Source organism: Orycteropus afer, unplaced genomic scaffold, assembly GCF_000298275.1.
Source record: "Orycteropus afer afer isolate SDZICR_OR568_19922 unplaced genomic scaffold, OryAfe1.0 scaffold00007, whole genome shotgun sequence".
Taxonomy (NCBI): domain Eukaryota; kingdom Metazoa; phylum Chordata; class Mammalia; order Tubulidentata; family Orycteropodidae; genus Orycteropus; species Orycteropus afer.
The window spans coordinates 25,595,300-25,613,495 of NW_006921594.1; the positions used below are offsets into that span (position 1 = coordinate 25,595,300).

At 35.4% G+C, this 18,196-nt stretch overlaps 1 protein-coding gene across 1 annotated transcript in view; it reads right to left on the minus strand.

The window, feature by feature from the left end:
- The window catches only part of PCLO (piccolo presynaptic cytomatrix protein), a 529,144-nt gene that overhangs the window by 180,450 nt on the left and 330,498 nt on the right, over nucleotides 1-18,196 (minus strand). Inside the window, exons 7-8 of the mRNA XM_007944901.1 lie at nucleotides 8,616-10,803; nucleotides 253-389 (exon numbers count right to left, since the gene is read on the minus strand). Coding sequence (XP_007943092.1) covers nucleotides 253-389; nucleotides 8,616-10,803 — 2,325 coding nt within the window. The remainder of the gene's footprint in view (nucleotides 1-252; nucleotides 390-8,615; nucleotides 10,804-18,196) is intronic.

Below are 18,196 nucleotides of genomic sequence, written 5' to 3' on the forward strand. Positions count from 1 at the left end.
TCAACAGAGGAAGAAATCACTTAAATACCTGGTTGTTAGAATTACAGTTATGCACCAATGTAAGTAGTTGTCAGTGATTTAATTATAGGTGAAGTAGGGTACTTACCACTTTCAGTTACTGAAAAAAATCATTTGATTGACAAAAGTACCATCCATTCCTTTCAGGATAACTGAGACCATTCCAGGGTAGAACTGAGGTGTTTTTGTTTTTATTGACTAAATGTAAAAGGAATGGCTACATATAACACTTACTTGCTCTTGATGCTCACTGAGTGGTCTAGAGTGGACCAATCTTTCTGGCAATTTTCGATCCAGGCCATGTCCATTTTCCAAACGAGATTCCCTGGGTTTGTCAAACCAATCTGTTTCTTCACGGCGTAGATGATAAGCTTTGGAGACCAAGGAAATATCAAACATTGTAACCCCAACTAGAATAGATGATAGAGGGCAAGAGATGGTCTGCAGCACCAACATGCACTGAGCTTGTTAACCATCCATGCAGCTCAAACACAAGTCTCCATATGACCAGAAAAATCCTTTCCAGTACTATGTTAAAAAAAGTAAAATTACACTAAAATTTTGTAGTATGGAATAACTTACAGAAAATTCATGCACACACCTGTTCAATCTCTTTCAACAAAACAAAATAAAAGATTAAAGTTTTAAAAAAATGTGAAAAAAAAAAAAAATAGATCGTAATACATAGTTTGATCAGGTGGCTCTGGTAGTGCAGTGGGTAAGGCATTTGGCAGCTAATCAGAACATCAGTGGTTTAAAACCACCAGCTGCTCTGTAGGAGGAAGATGAGCCAATCTCCTGTAAATATTTACAGCCTTGGACACCCTAGGGAGTTGCTATGAGTTGAAATTGACTCAATGGCAGCAGGTTTGATTTTTTTTTATATGGGTTGAAAGGAGCTCTGATGGCAGTTAAACCCACCAGTTGCACCATGGAAGAAAAAGATAAGGCAGTCTGTTTCCGTAAAGATTTACAGCCTTGGAGACCCTGCACGGGTCACTATGAGTTGGAATTGACTTGATGGTTTTGGATAGATTGAAAGCTAAAAATTATACTTTTGATAAAAAGTCCAATTTATATTGTCATGGAATTTAATTTAAAGTGTGAACTATGAGCAAAATTTTAAAAAGGGTTGAATATGTACAAAAAAGAAAGATTTGTTCATACTCCTGGAAGTGTAAATAGTTGTGAAAAAATAAAATCAGGTACTCTACCTTCATGACTTCTATAATTAAATCAACATTTAATTTTTTTTTTTTACTTTTTCAGAAGTTACAAAACTTATAAAATATATTTCATTTCTTCAGAGCTGAACATTTATTAAAATGTTTAGGATATGATATATGCTAATATTTTATTATATTAAAACCAAAATGCCACTTTTAAAACAACTCATTTTTGTTATATTATTTTGACTTGAATGCTTAAAATCCATTATAATGATTCAGGAATTTTATCTGCATTTAATATTTTTCCACAAGATATTCAGAAGGAAAAGACTTCCATTTAAAAGTTGCAGCACTTTCTTTGAAGATGCAAAATGAAGATGGCCATTATCACTTAGAGGTGCTCAATCTTAAAGAAGCACATTTAACTTTACTGTTGTTTTGTCCTATTGAGTCAATTCTGACTCATAGCAACCCTATAAACACTCACTGCCGTGGAGTCGAACCCGACTCACAGCAACCCCTCCCTCCTTGGGTTTCCAAGGCGGTTATCACTACGGAAGCAGATTGCCCAATCTTCTTTCTGAGGAATGGCTGGTGGGTTTGAACCATCGGCCTTCTGGTTAGCAGTCAAATGCCTTAATAACTATGCCCCAAAGCTCCTTACAACCCTATAGGGCAGAGCAAAACTGCCCCATAGGGTCCCCAGGTTGTAATCTTTATGGGAGAACATCTCCAGGTCTTCTCTTCTCAGGATCTGCTGGTGAGATGAACTGTTGACCTTTTCGTTAGCAGCTGAGCGCTTTAACCATCGCACTACCAAGACTCCTATGTTTAACTTTCTATTTTCCCAAACTGTTGTATGAATAACTTTTTTTTTTTTTTTTTTGCCAGTGTTGTTTTGTGGGACAAATTAATCGAAAAGGGCAGCTGGCTAACCACTCTCACAGTCTGCCTTACTTAACCTCTGAATGACTACAAACTAAATCTCAGGTAGGAAAAATACTGTTCTGGCTTTACTACTTACATCCTCACATATTTTTATTTTATTTTCCTGATAAGTGAATGCAATTAATGACAAAAATAGATATGGCTATATTTACTACTAACTTTATTGAGGATGGACATTATATTAAAAATTAGTAGACATTACTTTGCTGAGATATAACAAAGATATAACACAGGCAGCTTCCAATGCCTCTGACCTAATTCAATCATGAATTGTTACCACCTGGACAGTGTATGCCAGATTGCACTATCACACTAGAATCCTAAAAGAAACTTTAAATCTAGAATTCCTATAAAACTCTTGTTGTTATTGTTGTTATGTGCCGTCGAGTCAGCCCCAACTCATAGTGACCCCTCCTTGGGTTTCTGAGGCAGTATCACTACGGAAGTAGGATTGCCCAACCTTCCTTCCGAGGAGTGGCTGGTGGGTTTGAACTGCCAGCCTTCTGGTTAGGAGTCAAGTGCTTTAGCCACTATGCTACCAGAGCTCCCATAAAACTCTACAATTGCAAAATTTTTCTGTAACATTAATATATCCTTCTAATCTGGTTTATAACCTGTCAACTTCATCAAATTGATCTAGCTACCCTGGGCACAATTTTTTTTTTCTCTCCCCCTTACTGTTTTCTATTATATTTTCATCCTTTTAGTGTAGGCATCTTGTTTTCAAGCCCTCATTTTCCTGCCACATTCTTTGAAAGGTTGTAGAATAGCTACTCTGAGGATGTTCCTCTCTTCCTCTATCATGCAGTGTAACGACTGGTATGTTCTCCATTTATGCACTGTGCCTTAATGGGCTAGGCTCCCTCAACAGTATCTTAAACTTTTGAGCTAAGGCTATAGTTAATAATTCTTTCATAGATTTTAAAAAAATCTGTTAAGTTCTCACAAATATTCCTCAAATTCAGTATGCCTGTCATCCCTTTTCCAGGGTCTCTAAAAATTCCTTTAGAATTTATTTAATTTGAAAAAGTTTTCTGATTTTTGTAGACTTCAAAGTCTCTTCATGTATACAGGATTTAGCTGATCTTTAGCACATAGAAAGTACTCCAAAAGGTCTGATGAATAAAGAAATAAATGACAAATAAACGAATGAATATTCCTCATAAGAATCCCTTTATTCAGTCTCAGCCCAACAGTTCCCATCTCTTCCCACACTTCCTTGCCCTCCATCACTCGAAGTGTAAGAAAAATATTACATCAACCCAGTACCAACATATAGCTGCTGGCTTTGAACATTAAATCTGTGAAAAGAAGAAAAAGAAAGAAAAAACTTTTCTAAGAGTAGCACCTGGTAATCTAATGTTAAAATATATCTATTGGGATTTTTTTAAATCAAAACAGCAAACAATCTGAAGAGACCACTGAATTGGGAATTGGATTGAAGAGTTAATTGGACTGATTTTTAAGCTTACAATGGGACAAACAACTTGATATCATTAAATATTTTATAAAAATGTAACCACATATAAAATACATAAGTATTATTTTAAATTATTCATCCCACTCAGATGCTAAGGCTTCTTCTGAGACTTTTTAATGCTATTATTAAATGACTAAAAATTATGTTTTATCTAATATATGGAACTTGACTCATTAAGTTGTTTTATTTCTTGTAACAGGATAATTAATAGTCTTTGGAAATACTTCATCACTCCCTAAATGGCAAATGGAGCAATCCTTTCTCAAGTGTTCATCCTGAAAGAATTATTGTTGATGCTTTATGCTTTCTTGAGACTCTAGCTTACACAATGTCATGTCAAGTTTCTCTTCTCTACAGTACAGTTTTCATTCTCTTCTTTTTCTGTCTATATCCTTGATTCTCTTTTCTTCCAAAACAACTTCCCTAGTTTTTTCCCCAGCCATTTCCATTCCTTTTTTGCTGGCAGGGCTGGTAAACCCACAGCATTTATTCCACTACTTACCTCTATACCTCCTGTGACACTGCTCAATGCTGCTAATTAACTGCAGTGTTTTCCTTTTGTCAACATGGGTTGACAGGTGATGTGTCATACTCTACTCAGTCTTAGATTAGAGGCAATACAACACATACCTGGTTTGTGGTTCCACACATACTTGTCTGATTTCCCGCATTAGACCCTAAGCTGCTCAAGGGAAAACCTTCTGTTTTCTTTTAGTTTTTTCCTCTCTCAACACTAAAAACAATACTTTGCACATGGTATAGCAGTCAATAAATATTTGTTGAATGAATAAAACATAGAATAATTAGTCATCAATCAGAGAAAGAAGTATCTTAAACATGGCAAGTACAGTTTAGTTAATACTAATTTGTCCCTTGAAAAACCTTTTTTCACACCCTATTCAATGTTTATTATGTTTTTCTATAGTCTTAATTTGACATCAAGTGACTAAACTTAAGAAAAAACAATTAGTGCAATAAAAATTTTATCAGTAAATACAAATAAAATCCATTATTTAATCAGCAGTCTAAAAACTTACTGGAATATTCCCCACAACTAACACTATTTTGTCATAGTTCCTACAATTTTTTTAATTATATATTACTGTGGAAAAAAAAAAACAACTATGATGATTTGAATAAATAAACTTGAATATTTAACTTTCTGAAGTGCAATTGAAATATAATCCTCTGAAACACATAATTGTCCTTGGCTGTGTCTATGCCAATGAAGCAGAATCCTAGCTCTGGTAGCATAGTGTCTAAGGGATTTGACTGCTAACCAGAAGGTTGGCAGTTCAAACTCACCAGCCACTCCATAGATGGAAGACTGGGCATTCTACTTCCATAAAGATTTATTGCCTTGGAAACCCAAATGGGGTCACTAAGAGGTGGAACTGATTTAATGGCAGTGAGTTTTGTTTTGGTTTAGTAACCTAATCCAAATTATCTCAATTTATTCCTAATCCTGACTACTTTGATTTTCAGTTATTTTTTACAATAATCCTACATGTAATTGAATGAGGGTATCTACTATTATCCTTTGCATAGGAATTTACGGATGAACAAAGAATAAAGAGAAACTAATGAATTTGATTTTCATTTGAATTCTACCTTCATCATTTAGATTAAATTCTATACGAATGCTAATTGATTCCATTTGTTTTATCAGCTGTTTTAAAACTTAAATTTCATAGTAATAACGATATTATTTCCAAATTAGTTTAAATAACTTGCCAGTGAATAACTGTCCCCCCCCCCCCCGCTGCCTTGTGAAGCTGATAGTATTTTTTTTGAATTCTGAAATGTAAAACACAACTAAGATATTCTGGGGACATAATATTGTTCACTGTCAACATTTAACAAACAATTTCATCCTCCTCAGTATCAAATACTAAGTAAAATATTCTTATAAAATGATTTTATATATTGATTCTTTTAAAATGTATAGAGTACATTTTGAAAGAATGTTTTCAACAAAAGATCTGTGGTCAGAGAGTTTAATTATACCAGACTTCCCTCTAATCTGACCCAGATGAAAGATCTTCAGCTTTGTATTACCTCAATTACCTGTGCATAGATATTAAGTTGTGGATTTTAAGGCGATGGCTATAAATATTAAGCAATGTAAATTATGTGTGCCTAGATTTTATTTCGAGTGAGATATTTCAAAGTTTACTAAAGTCATATAGAATACATCTGAAAAACAACTCATAGTCTATAACCGAGAGTTTAATTAAATTCAAAGGAAGCACACAATAAACAATGTGAAATCAGTTAAATTTTGTATTGTCAACATAGAACTAAATAACTTGTTGGAATATTAAATGGTTCAAAGTTAGTTTAGCATGAGTCATGTCTAGATATAGCATATATTTGGTAAATATTTGTAAAAGAAATGTTCCATGAGTTCATAAATATCATGTTACATAACTGAGAAAAATAGTTTCTACTTTTACCTTTGAGTAACCAAGGACTCTAAGACTTAAAAGAAAAGTAGACTATTATTGACCAGAAAAAAAGTAATATGTTTACATGATATAAAAGCAAAGAAAAAATATATTTCACGACATGTATTACTAGCCACACCTCAGAAGGAAGACTGGGCAATCTACTTCCATAGAGATACCGCCTCGGAAACCCAAGGAGGGGTCGTTGTGAGTCAGATCTGACTTGATGGCAGTATCTTTTAAAGATAATCATTACTATTCACATACATAATATTTACATAATTCAAATTTTTATAGTTGTCATTTGTGTAATTGTACATTAACATGTCTTTGTGAATTAATTCTTGCGCTTAACTTTTTAAAATACTTAAATTTTTAAAAATTTTTATTTCAATTATTTTGTACATTTTTAAACATGTCCTAATTTTGTGCACTGTATGCTCTCTCGTAATTTACTTCATCAGAACATTTTTTTCACACAATCTTTGATGACTATGAATACATCGTATCCAAACATACAAGTGGGAAAATATGCAATCATGTATATATGATTGTAGGCCAATAAATGTCACATATTTGGGTATCTAGAAACATCTGTATGTCTGGCATCATGTTGACAAAACATATGTGATGAGTAACAGAGTTTGTCGAATTCTCTCCAGATACATATTTAACATGTACACACAGCCTTCAGGTGTTTAGTTATGTTGTTTCCCCTCCAGAGTTCTTGTCTTACTTTGTTATTTTACAGATATGACTATTAAAATATCTTCTTATTCTTTTCCATAGTCACTTTATATGCATAAAAAATGTGTAAAAAGTGGATTGTAAAAGAAGTAAAGAAAAAAGATAAAGGCTGTTACCACATAATATCATAACTAGTTTAATCACATTGATTCATTTAAACTATTGGTTCAATACAAAAACAAATTGATTGTTTTATATAATTGTCTAATTGTTAACAAAATGGTCAACCCAATAGCCTGTGGAGAAGAAAACAAATGAGAAAGTGAATGTGATTAGTTAAGTTCTGTCCAACTCTAGATTTGAAGTAATAAGATCATGTGTGTCTAGATGTAGACATACAAAGAAAACACTTTACGTGAAAATACGTATTTCCCTGCAAATCCTCAGGAAAGATGTCAGAGCTGAAAGGAAAGATGCTTTAGTGAAGTCCAAAGGCATGAAATAATAATGTTTTATTTGATCAGAAAAGACTTATCTCCAGGATTCCAATGACACTGACATTCAAATATAAACTACAGATGGAAAAAAATTTAAAAGAAAAAAAAAAAACCCCAAAAGTCATTATGAATCTTCTTGGCATGGGGAAGATTTCACACCTCTCTACCACTCTTCTATCTTCTGCAAAATTAAAGTTGGAGTAGACCATTTCCTAAAATCCTTAATCATTCTACATGCTTAAACAGAAAAAAATTACTTTAAACCAGGGTTTATTTAAATCTGTGTTTGTCTTAAATCACTTTGTCAATATGAAAAACTGTAAACAAAGTTTGAGGGCAAAAACCATGAGATAAGAAAAAAAAAAAAAAAGTCAGGGAACAGGCTAAATGTGCACAATAAAACCAAAAATCCAACCCACTGCCATCAAGTCGACTCCAACTCACAGCGACCCCACTGGGTTTCCAAGGCAGTAAATCTTTATGGAAGTAGATTGCCCAGTCTTGCTTCCGCAGAGTGGCTGGTGGGTTTGAACCACCAACCTTCTGGTTAGCAGTCAGTCAGATGCTTTAGGCACCGTGCTACCAGAGCTCCTTAATGTGCAAAATAGAAGTTTCAATTCCAAATAGCTGAATTCATAAAAGAAGTTTTCAAATTTTCAATTTTAAAATATAATGAATGCTTCATACTTACTCATAGATTATTTTCAAAATTATATTTAGTAGTGAACTCTCTAGCTTGTTATGCAAAATGTGTAACCTTGACAATTACAGTGTTTATATTGTGAGAGAGATAAGCTAGATAATTATTATTTAAGGTTAATTAAAAAATTCTACATTATACTAAAATCAAAGGTTTTTCCAAGAGTTTTTAAAAAAAGAATACTTGTGGAATTAACTATTACCAATCTCATAAAAATTACATAAATAATTTTCTATTACAAAATCTAGGAGAGTATTTAATGGTCCAAAACCTTCATAAACCCACAAACTAAAACAAAGAGACCAAAAACTTTAAAATGCATGTTAAAAAAGAAACATACAATGAAAAACCTCCTAAATATGGATTTAAAGGATGACCATATTTTATTGAGAAAATTATTTGATATTGGTTTTAGAAAAGCTGACACCAAACAAAGCAAGCAAACAATCGAGAAACAGAACAGTAAAAGAGTAAACTAAAAAATAAAGAAAAGCATGCTACAAAATCTATACACAAGACAAAATTTCCATTTATAAGAAATAAAATTGAAGTAAACATGCAAAGATGCACCAAGAAAAGTAGAACACATCCTTGGAGAAGGAAAATCAAACGTGCAAACATATGAGTTTGAGTTTTGACAGTAACAATGCAGTCTGAGACCCAATTTACCTTCACTGTCTGACATGGCATGTTGGAAGTCATCCATGATGTATGCTATGTCACGGTCATAGCCTCGAGTCCGTGATTCTTCTCTCATATGTTGCTGAACTTCAGGCAATGAGTGACTTGATCCAAACTGATCCCTGGTGTCTGCAGATATTGGTGGTAGTGGTCCAGCTGCCGCCCTGGCCATTCCCATTGGTTGGCCAACAGGACTTAGTGGACTTTCTTCTTCAGAGTTCTGGGCCACAATTGGTATTCTTCCTCTACTCTGGCTAATAGGCAAACTGGTAGGCTTAGTTCTGCCAGAGGATGATGTATGACTAAAGGAAACATCTAGAGCTTCAGCCTCTTGAGCTTTTAGTCTTAGAGAAGAGCTGGAAGAATCTCTTTTAAGTGATAAATCAAGCCCATAGACAGAGGAAGGTCTGGAGGATGGTCTGGACCTGCTGCCACTACTGTATGGCCTATCTGCTTCATCTTGTAGAGCTGACCGTATGGTACTTCCTAATGTGCCGAGCCCTGAACCAAGGGACGATCCCATAAATTTCTGTTGGTCTGTAATATTTTTTCTGAGGCCAAAAGTGATATCATCTTGAAGAAGTCTTGCCCTGGAAGAAATTCCACCAAGAGATGAAGTGCTAGAAGTCATGTAGCTTGAATAATCAGGTTCCAGATCTCTACTTTCTTGAATAGGTGAAAATTTTGCCATTTTAGGATCAATTAATGATTTTTTATGCTTTGACTGCTTTTGATAAAGTATGGCTGCTGGTAATTGCTTAGCCGCTTGTTTTTCAAGAGTGAGTCTACTGATGCTGTATTTTTCAGATTTTGGAAAATGTCTATAGCTAGTATCAGCATGGTAATAATGGGATAGGCCAGCAAGGTGATCTAAGCTCTCTGTTCCTCTACGGAATTCTTGTTTAATCTGATGTTTTAGAAGTTTTAACTCATAAGGATCCTCCATTGGGTCTTCCTCTGCTTTCACATAACTGTGCAATCTGGAGGAAGTCTGTAAAGGTGCTAGGAAATCTGTCACTTCTTGTGACCTACGTGTCTCAGTAGTTCTTAGGAGATGGTCTGTTTTTGACAGATCTTTTTCATGAAGGCTAAATGCAGTGCTTAATGCTGCTGTTCCTTTGGTTATCTCTCCAATGTCATCAATCAGGACATAATTTCGTGGAGTGTGATGATCAATATCTGCATAAAAAGAATCAGCAGATATGCTTGATATTGGACTGCTTGTCATGCTACTTCTTTCCTCCAAGCCAATTCTCAAGTCTAAACTATTGTATTTACTGCCAAGATGGGAAACAGCATATGTATTATCAGTAGAAACAGGAGCTATCATCAGGGGTTGGTTACGAATCACCTCATAGTTTGACGTTATCTTGGGGTCCAAATACAATGTGGCTTGTCGTGGCTTTTGTTGTATCACCATCATCTGTGATGGTAACTGATAAGAAGGTTGCGGGCTTGGTGTAGGTTGTGCTTGAGGCGTGAAGGACATTGTTGCCACAGCTTGAAAGGTTGGCTGAGTCTGGTAAGGTGAAACTTGCTGATGGTACAGAGATTGTTGTTGAAAATGGGACTGCTGAGTGTATGGAGTTGGTGCTTGGGTAGGAAGAGCAGGGGAAGAGTATTGGTATTGTGTATAAGGACTGGTAGGAGGGACTAGTTGAGATTCTGGTTGGGTTTGTGGGGGTATAAACTGGCTGAATTCAGTCTGGGGAGCAGTTCTAGGTCGCTCGATGCCATGCTGGCTTTCTACTCGGGTTGGCCTGGTGCTGCTCACTTCACTGTCAGACATGTAATCACGATCCTCGGCTACTCCCTGCAGGTAGGCTCGCTCTCTCTTTTCTCTTTCCTTTAATAATGCCTCTTTCCTCCTATTAATACCCATCTCCAAGTACCGTAGTTTGGCATCAATCTCCTTTTCTTCCTCATCGAGTTCTGCTTGCTTCTTCCTAAGCTTTGCTGATTCCCTCTCCACAAGATCAAGCTCCCTGTCTATGTCCTGCAGAATCTTGGCTCTTGCCATTGTGTTGGTTCTGCAGATCCTTCTTCTGGAAGCAGTTCCAATTGTGCTGTATGTAGACTGAGTTCCGGTGGAAGTCTCCTCGGGAGGTGGATTTGGCAGAGTTCTCTTAACTTTTTTCTGGGTGCCAGAGGCTGTCACAGTCTGAGAACCTTTCGTCTATAAATAAGTAAATAAAATTGTACATTTTTATCAAGGCAATAAAACAAAGGACAAAAAAGGTCATAATTTGTATTTAAATAGAAATAATTATATATATATATATATATATATATATATTTTAGCTAACCCAACACACTCAAAATTTTCTGCATAATTTTGTATACTGGTCACATATGCAATTAATGGAAAAATAATTTTTCTTTCCTTAGTAAAATAGTTATTTATTATTATAACTCATCCAGCAACAGAAAACTATAATTTTTTGACAAATCCTATTTTAAATCTTTAAAAAAATATTCATTTGTGAAAACATTAATATTTTATCCCATACTTTTGAATATCAATGGACTATAATGAAGTAGAAATAAAACCAAAAACAAGATCTCATGCTGTTGTTGTTAGGTGCCGTCGAGTCGGAACCAACTCAGAGCAAACCCTCCATGGGTTTCCAAGGCAGTATCACTATGGAAGTAGATTGCCCAACCTTCCTTCTGAGGAGTGGCTGGTGGATTTGAACTGCCAGCCTTCTGGTTAGCAGTCAAGTGCCTTAGGCACTATGCTACCATTAATTACTATTTTTCCAAAATACTAACAAAGATATATGAGTTTTCCATTAAAAAAAATTCTATTATACCTCTGAATTTAATTCAAAGTCCTTTGAATTTAATACTTTTCAATCAGAGGCTGAAATAACTTACTGTTTCTTTCTTTGTTTTTTTAACATATATTTAGTATATCAAGTATGTACATAAGAATTTTTATAAATTTTTATCAACTTTAAAACTTAAAGTGTTCATGATTGAAGTTATGAAATGACTTAATAAAAGAGTGTTTAATTTTGCTACCATAGAAGTGTTATGGTACTGGTTAAAAATATCCACCAATATATGCACAACTAAATGCCAGTATTGGCAGAGAGAAAGACTGTAAGACAAAATATAAACATAGAATGGCACAAAGCGAGATAAAGAGAAGAAATTTGGAGGTAGAAAAGTACATTTTGAAAATTAATTAAAAATTATTATATGTGAACAAAGCAGTAAAAATATATTAGAATTACAGAGAGTGAAATGAAGAGGTAAGATAAAGACTTGTGAGTATGTGTAATTCCCAGAATTCACTGTTTCGAGTGAGAGTATATGTGAAATCTTAGAAGACAAACTATGAGGAAGTGCAGCAAAGACTATTTGTGGCATTAAAAGTAATTCTGGGCTGACTCGATGGCACATAACAACAACATTATTTCTTGTTATTATTGATCATATTCATATTTTATTTTTTGCCTAATATGCTATTTGTTAAAAGTCCTCACTTGAGAAAGTAGATTTACATAATTTCAATAAATTTTCATAAAGTACTAGGTTAAGATGTCTTTTAGGTATTGGAAATTTCTTGAACTATCTCCATTTTGTAGATATTTAATGATCCATACCTTGTGTTTATTAACATTTCATGAGACATGAAAGCTACAGAAAAAGCAGGTTTGTAGAAGCAAGTCACAGAGTTAGCCTAATATTATTCAACTTCCAAAAATGTAAATAGTTTTCCTCTTCCCTACTTATATTTGCTAATAAAGTAATATATTCCATGACACAAAGTTAGGGATTTGTCAAGGTCTCCACTATATCCCTCACAAATGAGAGGCAGTGTAACATCACTATACTAAGAAGCTATATTAAAAGTACAGGCTCTTGGGTCAGACTCTCTAGATTTCAATCTTGGTTCCATTTCTTATGAACTGTGAGAAGTTTAGCAAGTGGTTTAAATTCCCTGGGGCTTAGTTTTATCACCTACAAAAAGATATTAATATTAACTCTAATCTTATTATTGGTTTGTCTAAGAAATAAATGAGTTAATACAAGTAAGGAGTTTAGTCTAGTACTTGACACAGATATATCTAACTACCTATGAATTTATATATAAATCGAATGAATATATCTCTATCACCTATCTATCTATCTATCTATCTAACTATCTATCTTCCTTCAATGTTTTACTTAATAGATACTTCAAGGGGATGTATCTTACTCGACTATTTTAGTCAAAGTCCTAGGTCCCAAAATGATCAAGGAACAGAGTTTTTGTTTTCAATAAAATTATTTGCTGAGTTATTTCATACCACAACAAAGCTGACTTCATTCTCAGTATTTTAATCTCCAGCATCTCTTCAAACATCAAAGGAATCAGAGAGAAAACAGCACACTTTTCAAAGTTAGCTTCTAACAAAGTTAGTGCCCCGATTTCAGATTTCTAATCTTAATGAAGGAGTTCTGTTGGTGTAGAAGGCTTAATCTTGGCACTATCAGAGAAGTGTTCTAAAAGTGCACTGTTGTCAACTGAAAAGAGATTTAAATCTTTCTTAAGTGACAAGTGCTTTGGTATAAAGACATTCTATCTATTACAGCATCCCATCAGAAAAATCCAAGTAGGTATGCAAGCCTTGCTTCAGGGAAAGCCATCTCATTAACTGTTGAAAATACATGATATTGTATTGGTCATGAGGAATACAGGGAAAATAAATTTGATATAAAGAAAAACAAAACAAAACAAAAAACAATCAAATATGTTTGATGTCTAGGCCAGCTAATTCCATAGAAGTTGTTTTTGTTGCTGTTACTAGGTGCCGTCAAGTCAGATCTGTACAACAGAAGGAAACATTGCCCAGTCCTGTGCCTGCCTCACAATACTTGGTACTCCTGAGCTCGACATTGCAGCCACTGTGTCAATCTATCTCGCTGAGGACCTTCCCCTTCTCCACTCACCCTCCTCTTTACCAAGCATGACAGCCTTCGCCAGGGAATGGTCCCTTCTGACAACATGACCAAAGTAGGTGAGACAAAGTCTGGCCATTCTCACTTCCAAGGGGCATTCTTGCTGTACTTCTTCCTGGACAGATTTGTTAGCTCTTTTGGCAGTCCATGGTACTTTCAGTATTCTTTGCCAACACCACATGTCGAAAGCATGAACTGTTCTTTGGTTTTCCTTATTCATTGTCCACCTCTCACATGCGTATGAGGCAACTGAAAATACCATGGCTTGGGTTAGGCAGACCTTACTCTTCAAAGAGATTATCTTCACTCTTTAGCACTTTAAACAGGTCTTTTGCAGCAGATTTGTCCAATGCAATACGTTGTGTGATGTCTTGACTGCTACTTCCATTGGTGTTGATTGTGGAACCAAGTAATATGAAATCTTTGACAACTTCAACCTTTTCTCCATTTATCATGATGCTGCTTATTGGCCCAGTTGTGAGGATTTTTGTTTTCTTTATATATTGAGGTGTAATCCATACTGCAGACTGTAGTCTTTAATCCTCATCAGTAAATGCTTCAAATCATCCTAACTTTCAGCAAACAAAGTTGTGTCATCTGTATATCACAGGTTATTAATGAGTCTTCCTCTAATCCTGATGCCATGATCATCTTCATATAGTCCAGCTTCTCTGATTATTTGCTTAGCATAAAGATTGAAAAAGTATGGTGAAAGGATACAAGCCTGATGCACTCCTTTCCTGATTTTACACCATGAAGTATCCCCTTGTTTTGTTCAAATGACAGCTTCCTGCTCTATGTACAGGTTCCTCATGAGAGCAATTAAGTGTTCTGGAATTTCCATTCTTCTTAATGTTATCCATAATTTGTTATGATCCTCACAACTTAATGATTTTGCATAGTCAATAAAACACAAGTAAACATCTTTGTGGTATTCTTTGCTTTCAGCCAAGACTCATCTGACATCAGCCATATCTCTCATTCCACGTCCTCTTCTTGCATTTCTGGAAGTTCTGTTAGTATACTCCTGCAACTGTTTTTGATTTATCTTCAGCAAGATTTTACTTGCATGTGATATTAATGATATTGTTTGATAATTTCCATATTCTGTGGGATCACCTTTCTTTACAATGGAAATATGGATCTCTTCCAGTCAGTTGGCAAGGTAGCTATCTTCCAAATTTCTTGGCATTGACGAGTCAGTTTGCCATACTTTGGTAGTTTTCAGGTTGCTGTGAGGATTGAGGCTATGCCACTTTTATTTCAAGTACCAGCAGAGTCACACATGTGGATGGGTCAGTGGTATTTCCAGACTAAGACAGATTCAGAAGGAAGAGGCCATCCACTTCTCAAAGAATTGGCCAGTGGAAACCTTATGAATAACAATTAAACACTATCTGATAAATTACTGGAAAATTTTATAAATAGCCCTGAAACACTGTCTGATATAATGCGAGCAGATAAGCCCCACAGGTCGAAGGCACTCAAAATATGACGGGAAGAGCTGCCTCCTCAGAGCAGAGTCAACATTAATGATGTGGATGAGTAAAGCTTTTGGGAACTCCATCTCCTAATGTGGCATGATTCAAAATGAGAAGAAACAGCTATAAATTTCCATTAAGTATCAGAACATGGAATGTATGAAGTATGAATCTAGGAAAATTGGAAGTTGTCAAAAATGAAATTGAATGCATAAAGATCCATAGAAGTAAATGTTACAAATTAACTTTATCATCGTAGAAAATTAAGTCATACTTCAATTAAGTTTGTTCACTCATTTATCTCTGCAACAAAATATTATTGAGCATCTGTCATAAATAATAATTATTAATAACACATACTAGTATTAGGCTGGCATTTATTGGCATGTTGTAATAGAAAGTTATCTTAAAAACTGCATAAATATTTCTAGGAATATGAGTATATTTTGCCTTCTTTTTAACATAAGCTAATTAAAAAGAAAATTCACTGCTGTCCAGTTGGATCTGACTCACAGGGACCCCTCATTGGGATTCTGAGGCAGCATCACTACAGAAATAGATTGCCCAACCTTCCTTCCAAGGAGTGGCTAAGGGTGGTAGGTTCTCATAATAGTTCAAATATCAAGACGTGGCTTAGCAAAAAGAGATAAGCATTCTAAGCCTATCCAATTGATGTTGTTGTCATTAGGTGCCAGCAAGTCAGCTCTGACTCATAGCGACCCTATGTACAACAGAACGAAACACTGCCTGGTTCTGTGCCAACCTCACATCCTTGCTATACCTGAGCCCACAGTTGCAACCAGTGTCAGTCTATCTTGTTGAGGGTCTTACCCTTTTTTGCTGACCTTCCACTTTACCAAGCATGATATCCTTCTCTTGGTAATGGTTCCTTTTGACAACATGACCTAAGTCAGTGAGATGAACTCTGGCCATTCTTGCTTCCAAGGAGCATTCTAGCTGCACATCTTCCCGGACAGAGTCAGACAGTAAGGGTGAATAAACAAGGCTAAGATGCCCAGGATATGGAACGAAAAGAGGAGGATACCAAATAGAAATTTTGCTCAAGTCATTTTTTTTTCTTATGACTGACTTTGCATCAAGGTGCAAGATTTATAAATAGGTTGGTTAGATGTGACACATAAAAGTACACCCACACCTCACTTACTGGTGTGGCTAGGTTCCAAAGATCATGTCTGTATGCAAAACTCATCATTGTGCAAAAATGGAGGATGGTCACATTAGGAAACAAAATGTAGGATGACTATATCACTACATAACTGCTAAACCAATGAGAATTACAGTCCAGGCAAGTTGACACACAACCTTAACCATCCCATCCAACATCACTCTCACCTTGCAACTTGGTGTTCATTACTGCCCGATGTATGTTGTTAAAACACAAAATAGTTGGATAGCAGATTTTTTATTATTGTTATAAAGGCAAAATGTCAGATAATAAGATAGTCAATGAGTAAACAGTAGGTATATATACCAGCCAGAACTGCATTTGATCAGTATTTGTCTACTTTTTTGTTTTTATCTTCCAAACACAAGAGGTACATGTCTGCCTTACAGGTGACTACAATAGAGAATTTACTACAGTATGCATATGCAATTTAAAAAAAAAAAAAAAAAAGACTTCCAAGACCATAAATAATTTCTAAGGTGGGCTTCTTTGGGACTTGAACTTTCCATCAGAAGGATATTGTCTGGATTATGACCATAATTTTAGTGGTTATATTTAAATCAGAGGCCATTAACTCAAAATCATACAGAGGCCAGAAAGGTAACATATGGTTGAAAGAGTTTAATGTGAGATTAGGGAAAATGGAGGAACTCTGGTGGTGCAATGGTCAAGTGGTTGGCTGCTAATTGAAAGGTCAGTCATTCAAAACCCACAAGCTTCTCTGCAGGAGAAAAGACCTGGAGATTCACTCCCATAAAGATTTCAGCCTAGGAAACACTTCATGGCCTTTCTACTCTTTCCTACAGGGTTGCTGTGAGTCAGAATAGACACACAGTAACAACAGAAAAATGGAGGTGGATGTGTGGAGCTCAGGGTTCAAATCTTATACATCAAGGTCTACTCCAGACAATTGTTGCTATGAAGAAAAAATAAAGACTTAGTGTGGTGAAATCTGTTTTTATAAGAGAAGGAGGAAATCCATATTTTAAAATTGTTGTTTGACTAATTCAAATGCCTTCATAACATTGTCCAGGCCAAAGAATACAAGCCTTTGGGGTTCACTGGCAGTTTTAAACCTCTGATCTAAAGAAGATGGTTCTACCATATGTGGAGTGCCCACTGAGTAGCTCTAGAGGGTCAAACATAGAATTAACAATAGGCTTTGAACAATGAAGAATGTAGGAAGGATAATGCAATCACTGAAAAGGCAAACTTCAGACCTTCATTAGATGTGATAGTTAAGGTTGTGTGTCAACTTGGCTGGATCATGATTCTAAGTGGTTTAAGCAATTGTGATGTAATCGCCTCCAAGATAAGATGTTCTATAAGCATCTACTCAGTTGAAAGGAAGTTTCCTCAGGAATGTGGCCTGCTTCAGATACATGTATCAGAACTTGGGAAAATTCTCGGGCTTTCTGAGGGATCTGGCTCCTGCATCTAACTCATTATCATCTCTGGTTCTTGTACTTGAAGCAGTGTCCTGATGTATTGCCTGCTAATTTTGGGATTGTTGCCATCACAGCCTGTGAGATAACAATTTTACTTGATGATCTTGGATTCGTCATCTACCGAAGCCAGCAGCCTGCCTGCTGATCTTGGGTTAGCTCCTGCAACTGTGTGAGTCAGGAGAAGCCTCCTACTTGATGTCTGACCCACGAACTTGGAACTTGCCAGTCTCTACAGCTGTGTAAGCCATTTCCTTGAGATAATTTTTTCTCTGTATATGTATATAAAAGCTTCATTGGTTTTGCTTCTCTAGAGAACCCAGTTTAAGACATTAGGTTTAAATGAGTTTTACTTCATAATCTGATTCAATTTTAAATATGATCATTTATAAAGTCTTCTAAAGCATGCCATTTCTTATATATTGTCTCTGAAACATATATAACTATCCAACTCACTTAAAATAATAGTAAGAGCTCACTCTAATCAAAACGTTTAGGGTATTTTTA